A 26,703-nucleotide genomic window follows, 5' to 3' on the forward strand; every position below is an offset into this window, starting at 1 on the left:
AGACAGTACCCTACTTCATAAAATCCCCTCACACTTATCCAGCTTGGCCTTTTCATACCGCTGTCACCAGGGCCTGGGAAAGTGTGTGGCCACTGTTCATGCTTCGTCTTTGAGAGTTGTAAAGGATTCTTTATAGAACATCAGTTACCAGATAGCAATTTTCTAGACAGTTACATGGGTCATTTTTCCAAAATGGAGAGAGGAGGCCTCTAGAAAGAGCTTTGCTATGCTGTGCCACTTGGTACATGTATCTTAGTGATTAGTACCAAGCAAGCTGAGTGGGCTGTTTTTCTGTTTCTATAATAGTTCCAAAGTTAGTTTTGCTGTTTTAATTTTTTGCAATTGGTCATGATTTGAAGGTATTGAGTACTATTAAGTCTTACTTCCTATGAGAAGAACACATGTATGTCACCAATCTAACAATGTGCTTTTCCTTAGTATCAAAGTAAGTCTTAATGTTGAGTATAGTGGCATTTCACCCGGTTCAGGATGCCATAGAGTATTAGAACATTGTAAAATTACTACCAAGTCCTTTACCTTGTGTAATAACAAAGAAGAGAAAATAATCTTAATTTTTATTTCTACTCTAAAAAAATGTTTTATTCTTCATGCTTTCTATTCTTTTCCCTTTTGTTCCTTCTGGGATGTCTTGAATTGCTTATCAGTGTTGATTTCAGTGAAAAATAATTTGTGATTACAGCTTTGAGTAGATTCCCAGAAATAGTCCTTTAGAAGCTTTCCTAAAGGCCCATATGCTTTAAATAGATGTTAATATGATTTTTTTTTATTATCTAAATAATGCATGAATATATTTTTGTTATAAAAGAGTCAGATAATAAAGAAATACATAGATTAAATCCTTTCTGGTGGCACCACCTCCCCTTGCCAAGTAGTAATCATTATTAGGAGTTAAGTGAACAACTTTCCAGTCCATGTGTTTACAAACATAATGGTTTGTACAGCAAAAAAGACCAGGTTTAAAAAGCACATATTTAAAGTTGTCTCATCACAAATCTAAACACTCTCTTAAGACTATAAAACTGAATTCTTACTTCCTTGTTACTTTGTATTTCTCCATTTTATAGTTTCTTATAGATTTTATTGTTATGTTTATTTTTTTCTTTTCTCTTTTCAGGTTACAATTATGGAGCTACAGGTAGGACTAGTTCTTCATTGAATTTGACTGAAAGTAGTGCATTTTCAGGAGCATTCTGTGTTTTAAGTTAAAGCATAGAGAGGCTGTTTTAATAAAGAAACATTTACCAAGCAGTACAGAAATGTGTTCAGGCAATGATGAAACCCAGGTGCATTTCACATCTGACATTTTGTTCTTTCAGACACAACTAGCACAGAAGACTACTCTAATCAGTGATTCAAAGTTGAAGGAACAGGAGTTCAGAGAACAGGTACAGGTCTAATTGGTACTTTTTATTTTAAACTACTTCCTTAATTTATGTTACATGTACTTGGATCTCATTTAGCAAATTTTTTAAAAAGAACTGATTTAATACTGATATAATAGTTGGCTTTGCAATTTTGTCTTACTCAGGAAATTTTATTTCCAAATCTGAAGGTGCTAGAGGATACCTGTATAAATTCATGGTCACATACATTTAAACAAGAATATTTGCCTCTTAATTATTTCTAGTGCCTAACATTTTAAGCAACAATTTGTGTTTGTTTAGTTTGTAGTAAGTTCTAAAAGAGAAGTTACTTTGCTTTTTATCAAAGGGAAAGAATGTTGACATCAATTTTTACTATTTTTCCTAGTGTTTAAATTGCCTTGACTTATTATGATTTGTCATATATTATCCAGTAATTGGATTTGAATAGGACCATGTGTGTACACCTAGAAGGTTGCACAAGCATGTGTGTGTGTACTTGTAGTGCATCACCTTTCATAGTTTTTTTCCAAACTCTGGAGGTATAGAGATTCAAGTCAGCAGGCTAAAGTTAGAAGGCTTAATCTCTAGGCAATTTACAGTTTTTTTAAATATATAACAAACACCTTAATAACTGTTGAAACTAGGTGATGGATGGTATATGGGGATTAATTGTACTGTACTTTCTGTAGTTGGGTATATGTGAAAATTTCCATAGTATCTTTTTTTAACTCATAAAGGTAGGTACTAAGTCCCAGTAGTGTTTTTTTCTACTTCACTGTAGTTTCACTTTTCTCATCTGTTCTTGAGGTTATTGTTTTAAAATTCTTTTCTTTTAGCATCCTCAAATCTTCACACTGTCCTAGCATACCAATTTTTGTATTAGTCATTTTTATATTGGTAAAATACATATGACATTTAAATCAACCATTTTAAAGGGCACAATTCATAAGCATTTAGTTCACTCACAGTGTTGTGAAACCGTCACCTTACATAGTTCCAGAACATTTCATCAACCCTAAAGGAAACCCCATACCCAGTAACCAGTCACTCCCCATGACCACCTCTCTCCAGCTCCAGGCAACTGCTATGCTGCTTTCTGTCTTTGGATTGCTATCTGACTATTTTATGTAAATAGAATCATATAATACATAGCCTTTTTTATCTGGCTTTTTTCACTTAGCATGGTTGTTTATGGGTCTTCATGCTGTAGTATGTTCAGTACCTCATTCCTTTTTATATGGCTGAATATTATTCCATTGTGTGGCTATACAACATTTTGTTTATCCATTCATCAGTTAATGGGTGTTTGGCTTGTTTCTACCTTTTGGGGATTGTGAATAGTGCTGCTAGGAATATTGGGTACAAGTATTTGTTTGAACACCTATTTCCAATTCTTTGGGGTGTGTACCCAGGAATGAAATTACTAGATCATATGGTAATTTTTTATTTAACTTTTTGAAGAATCACCAAACTGTTTTACACAGTGGCATCATTTTACATTCCCACCAGCAAAGTACAGTTGACCCTTGAACAACATGGGTTTGAACTTCAAGGGTCCACTTATACACAGATTTTTTTTCAATAAATAATATGGAATTTTTTTTGGAGATTTGTGACAACTTGAGAAAAACATTTGTTTTTCTCTAGCTTGATTTATTGTAAAAATGCAGTATATAATACAAATAACAGAAAATATGTGTTAATCAGTGGTTTATGTTATCAGTAAGGCTTCTGGTCAACAGTAGGCTGTTTGTCATTAAGTTTTTGGAGAGTCAAAGATTATACACAGACTTTTTACTGCATGGGGGTTGGCACCCCTAATGCCTGCATTATTTAAGGGTCAGCTGTTTAAGGATTCCAATTTTTCCACATTCTCGCCAACAAGTTTTTTTATTATAGACATCCTAGTTGGTATGAATTTGTATTTCGTTGTGGTTTTAATTTGCATTTCTCTAATGACTAATGACATTGAGCATCTCATCATCTGCTTAATTGGCCATTGATGTATCATTTGAGTACTGTCTGTTCAGTCCTTTGCTCATTTTTTAGTTGGGTTTTTTGGTTTTTTGTTGTTGAATTATAAGTGGTTTTTATATATTCTAGATGCAAGTTCCCTATCAGATATATGATTTGCAAATATTTCCTCCCATTTTATGAGTTGTCTTTTTACTTTCTTGATAATGTCCTTTGAGGCACAAAAGTTTTCTTTGATAAAGTCTGGTTTATCTATTTTTTCTTTTGCTGTCTGTGCTTTTGGTGTCATCCCCAAGAAACCATTTGTATTAATTTTATTTCCCTGTCTTCAGCATTAAAAAAATCTAATGGCTAAAGCAATCCTTTTTTTATCATAAGGTTTCTATGTGAATCTTATGATATAATTCGTATATTTGTTACTTTCAGATTCACAATTTAGAAGATCGTTTAAAGAAATATGAAAAGAATGTATATGCAACAACTGTGGGGATGCCTTACAAAGGTAGGAATGATCTCTCATATCATCTTTGGTGGATTTATGGCTAATTCTTATTTGTGTCTTTGTTATCTAATTCCTTACAAAACAAATATATTTTACATTTGTAATTCAATAACAGCTAGTTTTAAGGAAAGAATGACTATCTAAAACAAAAATTAATTAATATTTGTGGTAAAAAAGCAACAGTGCTGCAGTATATAAGTGAAACAGCAAGTTCCCACTTTATGCTCCACTCTGCAGATGAACCTAGCTGACAATTTATATGTATTTTTCCAGACTTTGCTGTATGTTTGCAAACATTTTTGTAATTCACTATATGCACTCATACACACAAGTTATATATTTTAGATGCTTCTGTTTTTACTGTTACAGCAATGCTATAATTACTAATTTTAAACAAGAATTTAAGGAGAAAATAATTTCATAAGAATTCTTATATTTAAGGTGTGGAAGGGTGATTTGGATATATCATTCTTTTGATTTAAATAAGATGCCACTTTCAAAATATTTTGAAGATGAGCTTGAGTGTCTACATAGTTCTCTTGAGATAATTATGATTTTTAAATAATCTCCTGACAGTTTTCCATTCTCAGTTTCACTGCCTCACTGCATTAAGAACAGTTTCATTTTGTTAAATGTTTTGTAAAGTTTTCTGCCTTTTCATGGGAGGTACTAGGGCTTTAATCTAAGCCATTTCACATTCTTTTGTTTTTTTTTAAAGCTTGCTCTTATTGCTATGAAATAGTAGAAGATATTATACACATTTTAATTAAATTAAACAAGGACTTGCTTTGGATTCTTTCCAAAATGCTCTTCAAAAAGAGGAGAAAACTTTGGAGTTTCCTATGGCTCACTGCAGAGAGGATTCCTGCTACAAAGATTGTTTTCCATAGCTAAGTCAACCCATGTGGCCCTCAGCAGTGCACAGAGAGTAGTAAGAATTCTTTTTGTTTGTTTCAACTTAAGAATTTCATACACAGTTTTTTTCTTTTCTCAGTTTTAAATTGTAAAATGAACCCACATGAACAGTTTATTCAATAACTAACACATATGCTGGTTTACCCTGCTATCCAGAAGTAGAGCTTTCTGTGTAACTTTCCTTAAGCTGAAATGGTGTAAGCAAAGAATCAGTTACCATTCATATGGAAAATTTTTTTAGCACTCCCAGACCCAAAAAATCACGTTGTCTTGGCTGTTCTGGTGCCTCAGGCACATCTTGCTAATGGGTGCAACAAGCTAAGTCAAGATAAGGCCCAGGTACTCACACCTGCAGTGCAGAGCTGAGGTGCTGGGTGTTGAGTGCATTCCAGGGAAGGATCCAGTGGGCCACCCTCTGGGTACATACTGCCTTCCTCATGGTTACCTGCTGCAAAACAAATGCTTTATGCGGTGTTTGCTTCTTGTCTTTTTCCTCCCCAGATTCTTTCGGTTGACACAAATAAGTACTGATGTAGTACCTTTGTAAAAGGAAAGTGGCATACTCAGACTTCCAAAGACTAGGGTGCCCATGTAATACTAGGTCCTGAGCACTCTTATAAAACATATGTGTGTATCAACTCATTTAATCCTCAGCTATCCAAGCAGCCTGGGTAGCTGTGCACATCAGGCTCTCATCCTGCTGCCTCCAGAGAGCATGAGTGAAGTGGGCATCTGCCTGCAGGCAGGGCAACAAAGTGCCACCCATTCTCTGGAGACTGCTGGGTGCGCCTTTCCCATGAGGACTTGGCTCTCCCTGCATCCTGACTTCTTTTCTGACTTTTATTAACCATTCTCCTGTTCTTTATTGCTCACCATCTATATATATATATATATAGATATTTTTAAGAAATATGGTATAGATTTTGCTTGTCCTGGAGCTCTGTGTGATAGAATACTGTGAGTTTGCATACCTCCTTTGTTTCTTTTACTTAATATAAGGTTCGGGAAACACCTGTGATCTGTGTAGTTGTGGTTTACTCATTTCCATTTATTAATTTAGTACATGTCTCCTACTACACATGTGAAAGATTTCCTCTCCACAACTAAGAGTGGAATTGCTGGGCCATAGGATATAAACATTGTTGTGCATATCCTGTAGTGGGTCAGCTAAACTAGTAGTAGTTTGAAGATAATACAGAAGACTGGTTTCTGTATTTTTTGTACTGATTTTCACTTCCATTAGCAGTGTGTGAAAGTTCTCATCCTCCACCTTCTCAACAGTGCTGTGGATATATTAAGCTCTTTAGTGCTTTGATGGTGGAGATTCTGTGTAACAACGTATTGGTAATCACCTTGAGCATATCATTTCCTCATTCATTCATTTTAGCTATGTATATTTCTTCTTTTGTGGAGTTCCTATCCATATCTTTTTTATCTTTTGAAATTAGATTATATGTTGTTTTATGATTTATAAGATTTTTAAAAATATTATGAATGTTTGTCATTATCAGCTTTACAAATTATAGAGATATTGTACAAGTTGGTTTCTTCTTACTCTTAATAATTTCTTCATTTTAAACTTCTTATTGTGGAATTTTTTTAGACATACAGAAAATGTCAACTGTGGTATATACTGAACACACATGTTTATATTACCCAGCTTCCACAGTTATCAAATGTATCTAATCTTGGCTCATCTGTACCCCAACCTTTCCTATGTCCATTGGGTTATTTTGAAGTATTCGTAGATATTATTTCTCATTTCATAAGTAAATATTTGGTATTTATCTATGCAAAGGATTCTTTAAAATAACCATAATGCTAGTATCCCACCTAAAAAAATCCACAGTAATTCCTTAATATCACCAAATAGCTAGTCAATATTCAAACGTCCTGTGGCCTCAAAAATGTTTTCTTGTTGTGGTGGTAAACAGTTGATCTGTTTGAATCAGGAGCCAAACACTGTCCATACATGGCATTTGATTGAGAAATCACTTTAATCTCTTTTAAACACTAGGTTCCTTCTTTCTGTCTGTTTGTCTTTCCCTTTTGTCGTTTATTTGTTGAAGAAATCAACTTAACTTGTGCTTGAGTTTGTTAATACGTTCTGAATTCTTGGTTCTCCATCCTCTAGTAGTTACAGCTAGGGGCTTGGTGAGGGTTAGGTCTGGGATACTGGCAATGTCACTTTATCTTGTCTCCCGTCAGGACCAACATGGTGTCTATGTAAGCTGAGATCTTTCACATGGTTCCAGGTGTTGACAGTCTGGTCCTGGACCTTTCACCTTAGATTTTATCCATTGGTGACTTTGCCCACATCTGTTATTTCATTCGGTGTTGCATAATGGTGATAGTCTACCATTTCTTGTTCATGTATTAACTGGAGTTATTTTATGAACAGAAACTTACCCACATTATGTATATGATTACCTTGAGGTACAGCTCATACTGGAAAAGCAGGGTAAATTCTGTTTCCCAGCTTTAATTAGTCTGTATTTTTGAGAGGCAGTTTGCCTATGCCTGCTCTAATAACCTCACTCTGTGATTACAGTGACTTCATAATAAGTCTTGCTGTTTGGTTGGGGAAGCCCTCCCACTTTTTTACAAGACTGTCTTAACTGTTCTCTATTCTTTGAATATCCTTGTAAATTTTAGAATCAGATTGTCAGGTTATACTCACACACACAGACCTGGGAGGATGTAATTAGGATTACATTCACTTCAGAGAAAAATTAAAGAGAATTGGCATCTATATGATACTGAGTCTCCAACCCATAATCATGATATATTTCAACATTTACTGAGGTCTTACATAGTTTCTGTCAATACCATTTGTTGTTCTGAGTAGTACTCTTTTACCTCTTTTATTACATTTATTCTTAGATGTTATTATAAATGTAAAAGTTGGTATTTTATTTTTATCCTCTAATTATATATAAAGCATTTTTAAAAAGGCATTCTTGTGCATTTTTTGAAGAAAATCTGAGCCAACCTGCTTTACCTGTAACATTATCTGTAATATACTTAGTTGATTAAGATTTTGTTAAATGTAGTTAAGTGGATTTTTCAGTTGTACATTTTGAAATTGGCCCCATATGAAATATGGTTTACAAATGCTGCATAATACCCAGATAAAGTTCTTTGGAAAGACTCATAAGAAACAATGGATAGATGATTCAAGATGGCAGTGTGAGACATGAGACAGAGAATTCTTCCCAAAACCACATGTAGTGTGAACATATAGTTAATACAACTAGCCCTAAAACAGCAACAGGCAAGAAGGCTGCACCAGACTTCATACAAACCTCACAAACAGAGCAGACCTCACGAAACAAGGTAACGTATGAAAGCCTTGATCAGCAGGACCCAAGCCCTTCCCCCACCCCAGCTAACCGGCAGGAGGAACAGAAACGGAGCGGGGAAGGGGTGGAAGCCTAGAACTGCTGAACACCCAGCCCTGGAGATCTGCTTTGGATCACAAAGCTACGTTGTGTAGTGCTCTGGAGGTTGGTGGGATTGGGGAGCTGGGACAGGCAGAGTGCCTGAGAGACTGAGATTCCAGCCATTTGTGGAGGATGGGGATCCACATCCGGCCGCTCTGGAATAAAGGAAAGGCGGACGATATGACAGGCTTCCTAGCAGCAAGAGGGCTGCTGAAGGGGTGGGGTTTGCACAGAGCTTGCTAAATGGGAGAAGGGATAGGTGGACAAGGTTGTCTGGGTGCACTCTGCCAAGCAAGTTGGGAACTTTGAGGAGCATCAGGAATTTAAGACAGAGATTCAATCATTAAGAAATTCCATATCTGAAATGAAACATACAATGAAGGGATTTAAAAGCAGATTAGAAGTAGTAGAAGAGATGGTAAATGGAATAGAAATCAGAGAAGAGGAATACAAAGTAGCTGAGGCACAGAGAGAAAAAAGGATCTCTAAGAATGAAAAAACACTGAGAGAACTGGGTGACCAATCCAAGTGGAACAATATCCACATTATAGAGGTATCAGAAGAAGAAGAGAGAGATAAAGGGTTAGAAAGTGTTATTGAGGAGGTAATTGCTGGAAATTTCCCCAGTCTGGGGAAGGAGATAGTCTCTCAACATCATGGAGGTACACAGATCTCCCAACACAAGGGACCCAAGAAAGACAACAAGACATATAATAATTAAAATGGCAAAGGTCAACGATAAAGACAGACTTTTAAAGCAGCTAGAGAAAAAAGACCACATACAAAGGAAAACCCATCAGGCTATCATGAGACTTCTCAGCAGAAACCTTATAGGCCAGAAGGGAGTGGCATATTTACTGCAATGATGCAGAAGGGCCTCAAACCAAGAATACTATACCCAGCAAGGTTATCATTTAAATTTGAAGGAGGAATTAAACAATTTTCAGATAAGCAAAAGCTGAGAGAATTTACCTCCCGCAAACCACCTCTACAGTGCATTTTGGAAGGACTGCTATAGATGGAAGTATTCCTAAGGCTAAATAGATGTCACCAGGGGAAATAAAACCACAGCAAAGTAGAACAATTACTAAGTAGATGCAAAATCAAATCAACTACGGCCAAAGTCAATGAAGGGATAGACAAAGAGTACCTAACATATAAAGGGAAAAAAAGAACCTTTAGGTTGTGTTCGTAATAGCATACAAAGTGAGCTAAACTAGACTGTTAGATAGTAAGGGAATTACACTTGAACCTTTGGTAACCATGAATCTACAGCCTGCAATGGCAATAAATACATGCCTATCGATACCCTAAATGTAAATGGTCTGAATGCACCAATCAAAAGACATAAAGTCACTGAATGGATAAAAAAACAAGACCCATCTGTATGCTGCCTACAAGAGACTCACTTCAAACCAAAAGACATACACAAACTGAAAGTAAACAGATGGAAAAAAATATTTCATGCAACTAATAGGGAGAAAAAAGTAGGAGTTGCAGTATTTGTATCAGACAAATTAGATAGACTTCAAAACAAAGAAAGTAACAAGAGACAAAGAAGGACATTACATAATGATAAAGGGGTCAGTCCAACAAAAGGATATAACTATTATAAATATCTAGGCACCCAACACAGGATCACCTACATATGTGAAACAAATACTAACGGAATTAAAGGGGGAAATAGAATGCAATGCATTCATTTCAGGAGATTTCAACACACCACTCACTCCAAAGGACAGATTACCAGACAGAAAATAAGTAAACAGAGGAACTGAACAGAGTATTAGAACAGATGGACCTAACGGACATCTACAGAACACTTCATCCAAAAGCAACAGGATACACATTCCTCTCAAGCATACATGGAACTATTTTCAAGAATAGATCACATACTAGGCCACAAAAAGAGCCTCAGTAAATTCAAATATATTGAAGTTGTACCAACCAGCTTCTCAGATCACAAAGGTATGAAACTAGAAATAAATTACACAAAGAAAATGAAAAAGCCCACAAACACATGGAGGCTTAATAACATGTTCTTAAATATTCAATGGATCAACCACCAAATAAAAACAGAGATCAAGCAATATATGGAGACAAATGATAATAATAATTCAACAACACAAAATCTGTGGGATGCAGTGAAGGCCATGCTAAGAGGGAAGTATATTGCAATACAGGCCTACCTCAGGAAAGAAAAACAATCCCATATGAACAGTGTAAACTCACGATTAATGAAACTAGGAAAGGAAGAACAAATGAGGCCAAAAGTCAGTAGAAGGAGGGACATAATAGAGATTAGAGCAGGAATAAATAAATCGTGAAGAAAAAAACAACAGAAAGAATCTATGAAAGCAGGAGCTGGTTCTTTGAGAAAATAAACAAAATAGATAAACCCCTAGCCAGACTTATCAAGAAAAAAAAGAGAGTCTACACACATAAACAGAATCAGAAATGAGAAAGGAAAAGTCACTATGGACACCACAGAAATACAAAGAATTATGAAATCATACTATGAAAAATTATTTGGTAACAAACTGGATAACCTAGAAGAAATGGACAACTTTCTAGAAAAATACAACCTTCCAAGGCTGACCCAGGAAGGAACAGAAATCTGAATAGACCAATTAACAGCAAGGAAATTGACTTGGTAATCAAAAAACTGCCTAAGAACAAAATGTCAGGACCAGATGGTTTCACTGGTGAATTTTATCAAACATTTAGTGAATACCTAATACCCATCCTCCTTAAAGTTTTCCAAAAAGTAGAAGAGATGGGAATACTCCCAAACTAATTCTACTAGGCCAACATCACTCTAATACCAAAACCAGGCAAAGACACCACAAAAAAAGAAAATTACAGACCAATATCCTGATGAACATAGATGCAAAAATACTCAACAAAATATTAGCAAACAAAATTCAAAAATACATCAAGAGGATCATCCATTATGATCAAGTGGGATTCATCCCAGGGATGCAAGGATGGCACAATATTCGAAGATCCATCAACATAATCCACCACATCAACAAATGGAAGGACAAAAAACACATCATCTCCATAGATGCAGATAAAGCATTCGACAAAATTCAACATCCATTCATGATAAAAACTCTCAACAAAATGGGTATAGAGGGCAAGTACCTCAACATAATAAAGGCCATATATGACAATCCCACAGGCAACATGATACTTAACAGTGAGAAGCTGAAAGCTTTTCCTTTAAGATCAGGAACAAGACAGGGATGCCCACTCTCCCATTTTTATTCAACATAGTTCTAGAGGTCCTAGCCATGGCAATCAAACAACACAAAGAAATAAAAGGCATCCAGATTGGTAAGGAAGAAGTCAAACTGTGGCTGTTTGCAGATGACATGATGTTGTATATTAAAAACCCTAAAGAATCCACTCTAAAACTGCTAGATCTAATATCTGAATTCAGCAAAGTTGCTGGATACAAAATTAATACAGAAATCTGTTGCATTCCTATACACTAACAATGAACTAGCAGAAAGAGAAACCAGGAAAACAATTCCATTTAAATTGCATCTAAAGAATAAAATAACTAGGAATAAACCTAACCAAGGAAATGAAAGACCTATATTCTGAAAACTATAAGACACTCATGAGAGAAATTAAAGAAGATACCAATAAATGGAACACTTCCTGAGCTCATGGATAGGAAGAATTAATATTGTCAAAATGGCCATCCTGCCTAAAGCAATCTACAGATTCAATGCAATTCCTATCGAAATACCAACAGCATTCTTCAATGTACTAGAGCAAATAGTTCTAAAATTCATATGGAACCACAAAAGACCCCGAATAGCCAAAGCAATCCTGAGAAGGAAGAATGAAGGGGTGGGGGGGTATTACGCTTCCTGACTTCAAGCTCTACTACAAAGCCACAGTAATCAAGATAATTTGGTACTGGCACAAGAACAGACCCATAGACCAGTGGAACAGACTAGAAAGCCCATATATAAATCCAGCCATATATGGTCAATTAATATACGGTAAAGGAGCTATAGATATACAGTGGGGAAATGACAGCCTCTTCAACAGCTGGTGTTGTCAAAACTGGACAGCTACATGTAAGAGAATGAAACTGGATCACTGTATAACCCCATACACAAAAGTAAACTCCAAATGGACCAAAGACCTAAATGTAAGTCATGAAACCATAAAATTCTCAGAAAAAAACATAGGCAAAAATCTCTTGGGCATAAACATGAGTAGCTTCCTCATGAACATATCTCCCTGGGCAAGGGAAACAAAAGCAAAAATGAACAAGTGGAACTATATTAAACTAAAAAGCTTCTGTACAGCAAAGGACACCATCAGTAGAACAAAAAAGCATCCTACAGTATGGGAGAATATATTCATAAATGACATATCTGATAAGGGGTTGACATCCAAATTATATAAAGAGCTCATGCATCTCAACAAACAAAAAGCAAATAATCCAATTAAAAAATGGGCAGAGGAGCTGAACAGACACTTCTCCAAAGAAGAAATTCAGATGGCCAGCAGGAACATGATAAGATGCTCCACATTGCTAATCATCAGACAAATGCAAATTGAAACCACAATGAAATATCACCTCACACCAGTTAGGATGGCCAACATCCAAAAGACAAACGAGAAATGTTGGCGAGGATGTGGAGAAAGGGGTACCCTCCTACACTGCTGGTGGGAATGTAAACTAGTTCAACCATTGTGGAAAGCAGTATGGAGGTTCCTCAAAAAACTCAAAATAGAAATAACGTTTGACCCAGGAATTCCACTCCTAGGAATTTACCCTAAGAATGCAGGAGCCCAGTTTGAAAAAGACAGATGCACCCCTATGTTTATCGCAGCACTATTTACAATAGCCAAGAAATGGAAGCAACCTAAGTGTCTATCAGTAGATGAATGGATAAAGAAGATGTGGTACATATACACAATGGAATATTATTCAAGTCATAAGAAGAAAACAAATCTTGCCATTTGCATCAACATGGATGGAGCTAGAGGGTATTATGCTCAGTGAAATAAGCCAGGGGGAGAAAGACAAGTATCAAATGATTTCACTCATCTGTCGAGTATAAGAACAAATCAAAAACTGAAGGAGCGAAAACAGCAGCAGACTCACAGAACCCAAGAATGGACTAACAGTTACCAAAGGGATAGGGATTGGGGAGGATGGGTGGGAAGGGAGGGATAAGGGGGAAAAGGGGCATTACAATTAGCACACATAATGTAGCGGGAGGTGGGACACGGTGAAGGCAGTATAACACAGAGAAGACAAGTAGTGATTCTATAGCATCTTATTACACTGATGGACAGTGACTGTAATGGGGTATGTGGTGGGGACTTGATAATAGGGGGAGTCTAGTAACCATAATGTTCATGTAATTGTACATTAATGATAGAAAAATAAAAAATATGTTTAAAAAAAGTAAGGATATTGGGGTGCGTGGGTGGGGAGGGCAAAGGGCACAAACAATTCTCTGTCATAATGTAAGTTGGTCACAGGGATGGTATTATGGCACAGAGAATATAGCCAATGATTCCGTAACATCTTCCTAGTTGACAGATAGTAACTGCACTAGTGGGAGTGAAGATTTAATGATGTGGATACCTGTTGTACCACTGTGTTGTATACTTGAAACCAATATAAGATTGTATATTAACAATACTTCAACTTAAAAACAGAAGTAAGAAGAGCATTCCAATTCAAAATCCTCTTATGTATTGAAAGCCCTGTTACCTTTCAAGACTTCACTCAAAAGTCTTGGTAGGAATTGAATTTCTGTGTCATAGAATATGCTTGTCTTCAACTTTATGAAGTTTTATGAAATAATGCCAAGTTGTTTGTAGCAGTTGTGTCGATTTGCTCATCTGCAAGCATTTCCATTATTCACATGCTTACCAATGCTTGGTATTATCTGACTTTTCAGATTTTGTCAATCTCATGTTTACATGATAACACATGAGGTTTCATTTGTTTTTACTGAACAAGTGGTGATTTAAATTCTAAACCAAAGGAAATGTAAAGTTACAATAAGGGACCACTTTCAGCTTTGGCACTTAAAGGTTCATAGCTCTTATAATTGAAGTCTGTGTTATCCTGCTGCACAGTATGATTTCCTGTTATTTTTCAATCTTTTAAAAATTCAGGATTATGAAGGTATAATTTACACATGCTAATATTCACTTTTTTTTAGGTATACAGTTTAAAGAAATTTGACACATGCAGTAACGTATAGAAAATAAAACAACAAAATAGAAATAGAGAATGTTTCCGTCACCCCAGAAAGTTATCTTATGCCTTTCCATGGTCATTTTCTACCACTAGCTCCTGGTAATCACTAACCTGATTTTTCACCCTTGTAGTTTTTGTCTTTCCTAGAATTACACTTAATGAAGTCAGTCTTCTGTATTTGTATCTTTTGTATTGTCTCACTTAGCATAGTGCTCTTAAGACACATCTGTGTTGCATGTCTTTGTAGTTTATTATTTCTCATTGCCACATAGTATTTCATTGTATGGACGAACTACAAATTTCCTATCCAGTCACAGTTAATGAGTCATTTAGCTGTTTCTCATTTTGAACTACAATAACTACAGTTGCTATGAATATACATGCCCAAGTCTTATTGTAAATGTATATTTTCATTTCTCTTGAGTAAATATCTAGGAGTGAAATTACTGGGTTGTGTGATAACTGTTAGATGAGGAATCAAGTGAATGAATGAGCAGACATTTAAAAAGTATTCTTTAATATTAGTGTTGTATAATTTTGTCACAAAGAAAATCCTTTATTGCTACTGTTTTTATTTTAAGAGAGTCCTGCTTACTCCAGGGTTATAAAGCTATCTTCCTATATTCTCTTCTCAAAGTCCAAGTTTTACTCATCCCATCTAAGTCTTTAACCCTGGAACTGATTTTTTTGTGTGTATCTCTTGTAGGAATCTCATTTCAGATTGTGCCAGCATGGCCAAAAATGGAAAGTTTGAAAGTTAATTTTATTAGGTACAGAATTCTAGATTGAGAGTGATTTTTCCTTAAAACTTGGAAGTTATTATTGCATTGTCTTCTGGACTTTGTTGTTTATCAGTTGAGTATCTTGATGATGATCTTTCCCCAATTAGTAATCTCTGTTTCTCTGTGGTTGCTTTTAACATATTTTTTATTAGTGTCCTATAACTTATTATGGTATGTCTAGGTTCTTTTTACTTAACTCTCTGTATCTGTGGACTTCAATCTTTCATTAATTCTGGAATTTGTAGTGATTATCTCTTCAAATATTTCCCTTCCTTTATTTTCTGATTGTTATACTATTATATCTTATTTTATAGTCTATCTCTTAACCTTTCTTTAAAATATTTCATTCCTGTTTTTCCTTTGAGCTGAATTGTGAAAATTTCACCTAGTTCCTCTTCTGGTTTCTAATTTTCTTATGTAGCTCTACCTAATCTGCTTTTTAGCCCACTTATTAAATTGCTTTTTTTAAGTCCCTTAATTATAATTTCTATTTCTAGCATGATTTTTTTTTAATCCTTCTTTTCCAGATCTCTCAGATCATTTTTATAGTTCCTTTAAATGTTGCTTCTTTTTTCCAATACTAAAATTTATATAAGAAAGCTTTGCTAAGATACAATGCACATACCATACAGTCCATCTATTTAAAGTATACAATAATTTTTTCCTATATTGAAAAATTATATAACCATAACCACAGTCAAGTTTAGAATTTTTTCATTGCCCGGGAGGATACCTCATAACTGTAGCATTTGTTCCCTTTTCCTTCTCCCCCCCTCCCCTAGGCCATCACTGATATGCTTTCTGTCTCCATAGATTTTGCCTATTATGGACATTTCATATTTCAAACAATATGTTTAACTATTTATGACTGTCTCTGTCTTATAGCATAATGTTTTCAAGTTCATTTATGTTATATTGTGAATCAGTATTTTTTTAATATGTTTTCCTGTATTTTTTTCCGGTATTATTATGCTGCTGAATTATTATACCACATTGTATTTATCCATTCATCAGTTAGTGGACATTTAGATTATTTCCACTTTTTGACTATTGTAAATAAAGCTGCTTTGAACATTTGTGTACAGAACTTTTATGTGAGCATGTATTTTCATTTCTCTTGGATATATATTCCTAGAAGTAGAATTTCCGGGTCGTATGATAACTCTGTGTTTACCTGTATGAGGGACTCCCAGACATTTCCAAAGTGACTGTACCATTTTACATTCCCACCAGGAGTGTATGAGGGTTCTAATTTCTCCATGTCCTTGCCACACTTGTTATTGTCTTTTTCCCATCCTAGTGGGTATAAAATGGTACCTTATCCTGATTTTAATTTGTATTTCCCTGATGTTTAATGAAATTGAGTACATGTTTATGTGCTTGCTGGCCATTTATAGATCTCCTTTGGAAAAATGTCTATATAGATCCTTCACTTGTTTTTTAATGGAGTTGTCTTTTTATTTCTGAATTGTTAGAAATAAAAGAGTTATTTATGTAGTCTAAATACAGGTCCCTTATCACATATCTGATTGCAAATACTTTCTCCCATTGTGTGGATTCTCTTTTCACTTTCCTGATGATTTTCTTTGAAGCACAAAAGCTTTTAATTTTGTCGAGATCCAATTTATCTATTTTTGTTGTTGCTTGTGCTTTGCCGTCAGATCTGAGAAAGCACTACCCAATCCAAGGTCATGAGGTTTACTCTTTTTTTGTCTTCAAAGAATTTTATAGTTTTAGCTCTTCCATTTATGTCTTTGACCTATTTTGAGTTAATATTCACATAGGATGTGAAATGGGAGTCTGACTTTACTCTTCTGTGTGTGGACATCCAGTGTCCCAATATAGTTTGTTGAAAACCTATTTTTTCCCCATTGAGCTATCTTGGCACCCTTGTTGAAAATCAGTGGTCTATAAATTTTTTTATTTCAATATTCTTAATTCTTTTCCACTGATCTCTATGTCAGTCTTTATGCCAGTATCACACTATCTTGATTACTGTAGTTTTGTATTAGGTTTTGAAATTGGCAAATGTGAGTGAATTCTAGTTTTGTTCTCTTTCAAGATTGTGGCTTTTCTCGGTCTCTTGAATTTACATATGAATTTTAGGATTAGCTTATGGATTTCTGCAAAGAAGCTAGGTGGGAATTTGTTAAGGATTATATTGAATCAGTTTAGGGATTGTTTCCATCTTAACAATATTATATCTTCCAGTCAATGTATGTGGGATATTTTTCCATTTATTTAGGTCATTTAATATTTCTTTCAACAGTGTTTTGTAGTTTTTAGATATAAGTTTTACATTTCTTTTGTTAGATTTGTTCCTATTACATTACACTTTTGAAGCTGTTATATGTATATGTACACACACACATACATATAACTTTATGACAGTTTTTGAGATGTTGAATCAAAATATTAGTAAACCACAATAATGACATTATTTCATGCATTTTCAATTTATTTTATCTGTCCTGTGTTTCAAAACAGTTTTGAAAACTTAATTTAAACCTAAGTGCTTTTAAGTTTGGAATACTAGAAAAACTAGAATACCATCCTGAGATATTAAACTCTTAATAAAATAAAAATTATTAATTTTAGTCATTGTGGAATATCTGAAGCCAGCCAGTTTAGGAGAGAAACACCAGTTTTAAGGAATCTTTGTATTCCCTAAGTATTGTCTTTTAAAATTGCCAGAAGAAGAAGGAAGAGGAGGAAGAAGATGTGAGAAATAAAATTATATAATAATTCTTGTTTTCTCTTCCAAGTGAAAAATACCAATTGAAATCCTTAGTATATATACACACTACAATACTGTATAAACAATACAGTTAATAAAAGAGTGGTACCTCTCTTTGTTCCTTTGGTTGTTTTTTAGTTTGTCTGTTTTCTAAGTAATTAGTTTATCTAATTTTGTCTTTACCGTTTGATGTTTTTTATTTGACAGGTGGCAATATGTATCATACTGATGTCTCGCTCTTTGGAGAACCCACGGAATTTGAGTATTTGCGAAAAGTGCTTTTTGAGTATATGATGGGTCGTGAGACTAAGGTATAAGTTATATCTGGTGATTTGGCATGTAACTTAATTTAAAAGGAAATATGTCTCACTTTTAATGTACATATTGATGCCATATGTTTACCATTAGCAGACCATACATGCTAATAGTAGGCAATGGATAATTACGTTACTGCTCTTAATTTACAAAATGGGCAGATCTTGCTTGAATCTGTTACACTTAGAAAAATTAAAAATTACTTTTGGATGATGTTGAACACTAAAAATTGTAGCTTTTATCACTTAGTATTTTGTGAAGCATTTGGCTCTTTTTATTTTTGACCTCAGATCTTAAAGTTAAAAGAATGGACTTCATTTTCATGAAGACTTTAGGATTGTGTGGAAGTACTGGAAATGGTAATAATTAAGAATGACTGCTTAGAGTTACTTATGAATATTTTACTTTAGTTGATGTAAAAAATCATTCCTACACATATGGATATGGATCATTTAAAAATTACTACATCATATAAGTAATAATACTGAACTAATTTGTTTTCTAAAATGTTTAATTTATTGTAAAATCCTTGAGTGTAGAGTCTTGTCTGATTCTTATTTGTATCCTTTGCAGGGTTGTTAAAAGAGCCTTATGTTGGACTTTGAGTAAATATATCTTGAATTGGATGCATTAAGGGAAATTCATGAGCCTTTCTTTGAACAAAATTTTTCATTTAAAGCAATTTCTATTTCTGACATTGTTTCAACTTTTTACCTTCATAAAATTCTGCATTGTTCATGTACCCTGGCTCAAAACAGAGATTTCTATTCTTATAAGCAATCAGTGTTGTAACTTAGGGGTCTGTGGGCGTTACTGAGTCATAGGCTGCTAAGCCAATTCAGGGATTGATCTGGCAAATATATTTAAAACCTAAAAAGTAAGGGCATAAGAAAATGTCCTAAACAAATATCAGGAATTTATGGATTGTAGATTCAGCTAAACACCAGGAATTCTGGGCTAGAAGTCATTTAAATCCTTGATATCCATAGAAATCTTATTTCATTGCACCAAATAGTTTCAAACAAAACCATATTTAGTATGATCCTGAACATGTATCACAAAAGGGATAGACTACTTCACAGTACTTCAGTATCTTTTTATCTTAAGGACTTATTTTAAAAATTCAAATGATAGCTGAAACTAATTTTCTCTTTTTGAAAACAAAGCTAATGTAACTTTCTCTTTATTAAGTCTTTATTGGATAGCAGCCTGTATTGAGCAGGGTAGATAGTTTAATGTTACTTTCTTATTGCAGGGAAGGGGGGAAAAGTATGTTTTTTTAAAGTACCTTCTCAGAACTTCAGCTACTTTGGTTCATTCATGAATCTTAAACTATGATCCAAGTGTTGTTGCTAAAATAACTTATTCAACCTTTTCTTAATCCATGAAAAGGAGACTGCCTGCCTCAGCCTGCAGGGTTTGAGTCCTCCTGAAGAAAGACGCAGCACAAGCACAGATGTGTTCTGGGCAGGGCCAGTTCTGCTGCATCTGAGCTTGTGCTCTCAGGGCTCCACAGTTAGTTTTAGGGTGTGGCGGGAGGCAGCCAAGAGGGGTGTCCTCAAGGCCCAGGCTGCCCATCCAGTGCTTGGCTGGGAATCCATGCAGAGGTGTGCTCTCTGGTCTTCATCTTCAACAGTCAATGTACTTTCTGGTTATTGGAAACAATGAGTAGTAGCCTATCATTCTGCCATCACGGTTTACAGGTAAATATTGAAAGTTTGGTAGCAGATGCTCAGGTTAACTTACTGCAGTTGAGCCCTTGGAGATGAACTGTGATGCATCCTTAACTTTTAAGAGGTTTGCCACATAGGATGAGCAGAGTTATTGTCAGTGATACATAAAATAATGCAGAGTGTAGGAAGGGCTGTTAGGAGGCACAGGGCCTCGTATTGTGGCAGGGGTGAGGGTGGGGGTGGGCAGGGAGGACGTCCTGGAGAGCAGGTGTGTCTGCTGGGCTATAAAGGGGGCTTAGGTTTTGACAGATGAGCTCAACAGGAGGGGAAGCCTAGACAGAAGGTCCGAGGCAGGAAACTGAGTGTGGGTTGGGGAACAGCAGGGAGTGTGGTCCAACTAAAACGCTGGGTCTGTGAGGCCCAAGTGACTTCACTTAGGTCTGCAACAAGTGTGGAGGGCCTGGAACACTTGCAGAGTTTGACCTGTTAGGTATTATGGGGTAGCCCTGAAAAATTTTGAGCAGGGGCTGACAATTTCAGAGCTCTTTTTAGACATATCTTTTGCTGATTTGTTCAATTTGTACACATTAACAATTTGAAATGGAAACCAGGTTATGGTTTTAGAATGAGCCAGGATAGGTTGTGGCCTTTGTGATTTATACTCATCTACACTTGTTGCTCGTCCAGCAGGATCTGTATGCCATCCCACCTGTGTTTCTTCATCTGCTTTTGCATAGTGTTCTTATTTTATTAGGCAGATGATTTTTTTAAGAAGACCACCTGTGGGGCCCACATTCTTACAGCATGACGTTAAGTAAGCTCCCATTCTTTCTTCTGTCCTCACACTTTCTTTTTCTTGGGTTCTGGTCCTTCGTACTGTTGTTGATAGTGAAATTCTTCAGCCTGTTTTCCTTTTCAGTAGAAAGTGCTTCTCATCCTAACCTTTATTGAAGCAAAGATGTTAGGAGAGGCCACTTCTTAACCAGGTGGCGCATCTGGATTTTTCCTTACTTCCCACGGCCTGAGGATATTGTAAAATAGAGTAGACAGTCTGATTTCTTTCCCAAAGTAGGGCAAAGAACCTGGTTTCCCCTTTAAAGTGTTTTCTGTCAAGCCAGGGAAGAGCTTTAAGTATTTGCTGGGTAATGTGTTGCAAATTCTGGACCACTGATGAATTTAGAGGTGGGTTTTCCATTTGTTAACATTGTCTGGAAGTGTGAAGAGACAAGTAGCCACAGTTCTTCATTTTGATAGACATGCTTGTGTGTGTGTATGTGGTTTCACTGAGTATAGTGGACTCCTGGGTACTTGGAACTTTATAAGCTATTGCAATTAAAGAAGCATCCCCTATAATTGTGAATCCCTGAATTCTAGGTTTTTGTTATTCCTAACAACACTCTTTATGAGTAGTATACCAGAAACCATTCAAAATTGCCTCAGACTGTTAATAAAAAGATTGAAATAGTTATTACTTCATATTCCTCTTACCATTTCATGCCATATATAGGCTTGGTTTCTAGAACTTGGCTTAGCACAGAAGATTCTATTCTGTCTAGGCAATATAATTTAAAGGATGAGGATTTTTATAAAATGCCTTTGGACCTTCCTAAGAACCAAGTTTTAAATGCTATTTTTTGATCATCAACGTGACAGAAGCAAAGGTAAAAGGAAGGAAGGAGGTTGAAACAAGAATCTTGCTGTGTGCGGGGTTTGTGGTTGAGGGACAGGGCTAGTTGATGTATTAGTTGAAGTATTAGAAATATGTGAAGTGCCTTGCCTAGGCTTAGCCTATAATAGGAATTTTAAAACATTAGTTACTTTCCTTCTTGGAAGTAATTATACTTTGTTTCTGATGATGTGAGTTTCCAAACATTTTTGGTTAACTCTGTTATGTCATCTTTCTTCAGTGCCCTTCTCTAACGTCCCTGCCTGCCATCCCCCCTCAGTCTGTGTGACTACAGAGAATGTTAGTCACTTCTCTGGGTGGCCCCCCATGCCCTGTAGGAATCCCTAGGAGAGCACTAGCACCTGAATTTGTATGTAAGCACTGAACTTGTTATCCTATGTATTTCATAAGTGGTATCTTCTTTCCTCTCTGTCTCCCTCAAAACATCTCATCTTGATACAAAATAGGGAATTTCAGCCTTTGAGGAGAATTTTCCACGAGCTTATGGGTGACAGTCTGACTTACGGTATATTTACTTAGATCTGCACAATTTATGATCTTGTTTTGCAAGCCACCATGTGTAATGTTTTGATTCATCATGTTTTCTATCAAACAAAACATCTTGTGTTTATTTAAATGTAATTTGTATTTCTATTAGGCTGATGTGCTGCATGTCTTAAAAATACCTATGAAGCATGTTCATGTCCATGCAGTAGCCCGTGTTTATGAGATATATGATGTGATTTAGTTAAAGCTGAACCTGGGAGTTATCTAATTCTAATGATTTCAAGCATATGTGTCGCCAATACATCACTTACTAGCTAGATTTCTACAAATAAAGATCTATATAAACTGAACATGTAATAAAGTTTCATCTTAATAAGATAGAGGGCCCAAGAGCAGTAGAACTTTGCATAGCTTCATGCTATTATAAATGATACCAGCCCAGACATTGTATTTTTAAATTGAAATGCTAGTGTTGGCTGTCTCCCCTTGACTAATACCTTCACATCATACTTCTTTGGTCGTGGCTTCCATTGAAAGCGCTGTAAAGAACCCACCAGCAGACATGTCAGAGCTGGTTGAGACTGCACCTGCTTCCCTGTCCGTCGGTGATGTCTCTTCTTTTTCTTGTAGACGATGGCAAAGGTTATAACCACTGTACTGAAGTTTCCTGATGATCAGACTCAGAAAATTTTGGAAAGAGAAGATGCTCGGCTAATGGTAAGCTTTAAAAGTAGGCAGCAGATAGTAGATGATTTTATCTCCTCTCTTTACATTTTCTCATTTACAAAGACTTTGAGTTGGTAAAAGACATTAAAATCTTTATTGTGCTTTAGCCTGAAAAATGAGTGAATCAACATTGAGAAAGTTTAACTGAGGGCAAATGTGAATGGATGCCCTCAAGGAAAGAACAACCTTATTTATATGAGGTTGACACCCATATATGCTACATGGGATTTCCAGAACTTGGGCTATTTATAAAAAGGACAGAAAAACAGGGAAGGCATTTGCTGTGGCATATCCAGTGGTAATTTTTAAATCAAATTAAAAAAAATTTTTAGTTAAAAAATTATCCAGTGATAATTTTTTAAACCAAATTGTATTGTGATGTTAGATGTTTTTTAGATGACAATTCCTTATTCTACTTTAGTTTTTTTTCAAATACAATAGTATTCAGTGGAAGAATTTAAGCATTGTTGAGCTTGTGACATTCCCTCAAGGGGAATGTAGTTAACTAATTATTAGAAACTTCGTGTGATATTATCAGCGGTGATTGAAATGAAACAAACACACTTCATAAACCATGCAGAATTCTCCATGCCTGCCTGCTTTTTGCCCTTGACCAGTAACTGAGTAAGAAAACACCTTCTAAGCTGAGTGTGAACCTCATGAAATCCTGTCTTGCCCCAGCTCTCTCTCTCTGCTTCCTGTTCTTGTCTTGCTGTTACCGTGCAGCAGCCTCCAAATCCTCCCAAGCTCTTTACCTGTTTCACTGTCCCGGCACTCTGTTCTCTCCCGTCTTCTCTCTTGAGCAAGCCAAAATCACCCCTGTGGTGGATTAGCCTGTGTTTGAGTATCTCTAGGAAAAAAAAGATGAAGTTGAGAAATAATTACCTCCCAAAACATCCCTTCTTTCCCCAACAGACTATCTGTTTCTTACCCAAGTTCTTACTTGTCTTGAGCCTAAATCTCCCTTTTTGAAGTGGTCACCAATTTGTTCTGTTTCCTACCAATGGACCTCAACAAAAAATCTGTAGATCCTGAATGGAAGGCTTTTCCTCTCTAGGCTTGTCAGCCCTTGAATTTGTATGTAAGCACTTGAACTCCTCACCCCTGACACGTTGACAGGGCCAGTCCTGAGGGAATCCCAGGCCTCAGGCACATTCTAATCTCTTCTGGCTTCCTGTAAGGTCATCCCAGCGTCCCTAAAACTCCATGTTATATTGTATTGTATACATATTGTATATTGTCTGGGACAATTGCAGTTACTTTGGTTAGCATTTAATTGTTTTTTTATAAAGCATTACTACTCCCTGGTATCTAGTGGCCTGAAAACCATTGCTATACCTCTGTAGTTATTTCTGGTTATGCATATTTTTGATAAAGAAATATGTCATTATAATGTATGCCCTTCATCAGTAGAGAGAATGTCACTTTAAATTACAGCTAACATCTAGTTCTATAACCAGGTCACTCAGAGTAGCTTTCCTCTCCACGGAATAGAACAGCTGTCTTTGTGGGAAAAAAATCTCCAAAGCAGTTTGAGCCTGCATTCTGTCATTATGGTCCAGTTTAGGAAAATGTTTTCACATGATCTTAGAAAGCTTTTATTCTCATGGCTGCATCATCATCTTGGGCTGGGGTATGGCACAGCCTGCTCTTACTCACCGGTGGATCACACCTCCCCAGAATTGGCCCTGCGGTGCGCAGTCAGCCCAGGCCACCGCTGTGGCAGGTGCGTGGGAAGCACACCTCTCACCCAAGGCGCGTGCAGGCATGGGTGGTTTGTCTCCAAGGAAACGACTTGAAGAATTCATACACAGAAGTAGTGAACTGTGTAAAAACTCTGAAGAGCACCTAAAATTTTCTTAGTTTAACTAAAAGGAAAACTTTGAAAATACTACATCCTTTATTCCTGAATTAAGGTGGTTTTCATTCTAGGTGGGGATGAAATGGTGACTGATCCTTCCTGAAATAACCCCCCTTACAAGGCCAAGAGGCTGACATGCCCACAAAGAAAGCACCACTCTTTCCTCTACCACTTGAGGCAACGTCTTATCCATCGTTATCTTAATTAATGAGTTCAGTCAGCAGTCACCTACTCTTCTACTTGTTATGGCAAATATAGGGACATGGAAGATTGTTGACACTGTGAAACCTTTAATTTTAGGGGGAAGAGGTAGCATCCATTCATTTTATACTTGAATAAAATGTATGCCTGAATAATACAATTCAAATAGTAACAACTGATGCTTAGGAAATATGAAATTACAGTGTGAATGTACATAGGAAATTTACAGTGAAATTACTTAGGAATTATGAAGTTACAATGAGCATGAAGTGAGGGAGATCCCAAAGATGACTTTTTACCAATTTTAGTCACCTTTGTCCATGTGAGATTCTTGGCACTTCATAGAGTGACTCATGATTATTTCTGTAATTGATGGAAAATTAAGATCAGTGTTGACTGAGAAAGTTGAAGCAGAAGTCACATTGCCTTAAGATTGCTGCCATTCATAAAATGAGCAAGAAGAATCAGTCTTTGAACAAGCCTCATAAAGAAATTACAGCTCATTTCATACCCCTGGCCAGTGATCTGTAGCTGTTAGAACAAAACACTATGAAGAACAATGGCTTCTCTTTTTCTAATAGATATCCAATAGGAAGATATTTAAATATCTTTTCAAGGTAAATATATAAAATATCTTTCCAATAGAATAGAAAACAAGCTTTTTAGGAATTTATTAACTAACCATTTAAAAGCTATTTAGTCACATTAATTTTCAGTGTGATCCAGATGGATCTTATCTGTAATCTGTTGTAAATGTACAGCTACAGTTTCCCTTCTGTTAGAATCAGCAACCTTCAGTGTTGTGTTATTCTAGTTTTGGAGGCTGAAAAGCTGGTAAAAGTTAACTACAGAAAACCTCAAATGCACTGTAGACCTGCCTCCTACCCGCTAGTATTTGGGATGCTGGAGCGAGACTCACAGATTTCACTTTGCTGACAGGGTTTGCATTATGCAGCAGGTGTTACAGGAGGAATACATTCTAAAAACTTGGCTTTGTGCAATGGTCAAAAGCTGTCCATGACTGCGGATAGGCTATTTTTCAGTATATCTTCTCTTTACTATGTAATCTTCCCTCTCCTCCCTGAGTTTTAGACTCATTATTTGAAAACTCCATTGTAAAGTACAACAGCTATAAGTAAGTGCTTTCAGAGTTTAACCTAATTTCAAAATTACATTTTGTAGATGAAAAACCATTATCCGCCAAGTAAGATTAAATTATAGGGCATGATTAAAGTCTGGTTTATTTGAGGATTGTGGTGTGTCTTGAGAAGGAGTTCTCATCCTTCATTGAGTAGTGGACCAATCTCAGAGCCTCTGTTTCTCCAGACTATTGTCACCTTGTTGGAGTTGTTGGAGACCCTGGGTATAGTGCTGGGCTGGGTTTTTGTAGCAGGAGGGTGGTGATGGTTACTTAGCCACCATTTAACAAGGGGTGTGACTAGTCTTTCCAAGAGAATGAGATTCAGAAAGGTGAGCTGATGTTAATGTGTAGCATAAATCATTAGCCACCTCAGTAGGACAGTTAGATCATTTTACAGGAGTGATAGCAGCTAGAAAGTGTCCCCGCACTGTGGAGTGCCTGCCCCATGCACTGCTGTGGGGGGGCCTGATTGCGCTAGCTGAGCCCTGCTGTGGCTTTGAGCAAAACTTCTATTTCTGGCCTTACTGGTAAATGAGTGTGCTGGGTTATTCTATCCCTGAAGTTTTTTTTCCTCCTAAAGTATTAAATAAATTTTAAGTTTTTAAGTTTTAGATTTCTTTCAGGT

The 26,703-nt window shown here is 36.1% G+C and overlaps 1 protein-coding gene across 7 annotated transcripts in view; it reads left to right on the forward strand.

Annotated features, from left to right (window-relative positions):
- The window catches only part of GOLGA4 (golgin A4), a 132,472-nt gene that overhangs the window by 100,463 nt on the left and 5,306 nt on the right, over nucleotides 1-26,703 (forward strand). For all 7 annotated transcript variants that reach the window (XM_073223381.1, XM_073223382.1, XM_073223383.1 and 4 more), the window contains 5 exons: nucleotides 1,136-1,156; nucleotides 1,338-1,406; nucleotides 3,786-3,861; nucleotides 18,196-18,299; nucleotides 22,780-22,866. In XM_073223381.1, the coding sequence (XP_073079482.1) occupies nucleotides 1,136-1,156; nucleotides 1,338-1,406; nucleotides 3,786-3,861; nucleotides 18,196-18,299; nucleotides 22,780-22,866 (357 nt within the window). The remainder of the gene's footprint in view (nucleotides 1-1,135; nucleotides 1,157-1,337; nucleotides 1,407-3,785; nucleotides 3,862-18,195; nucleotides 18,300-22,779; nucleotides 22,867-26,703) is intronic.

The sequence above is a fragment of the Manis javanica genome, chromosome 15 (genome assembly GCF_040802235.1).
Source record: "Manis javanica isolate MJ-LG chromosome 15, MJ_LKY, whole genome shotgun sequence".
Classification (NCBI taxonomy): Eukaryota; Metazoa; Chordata; class Mammalia; order Pholidota; family Manidae; genus Manis; species Manis javanica.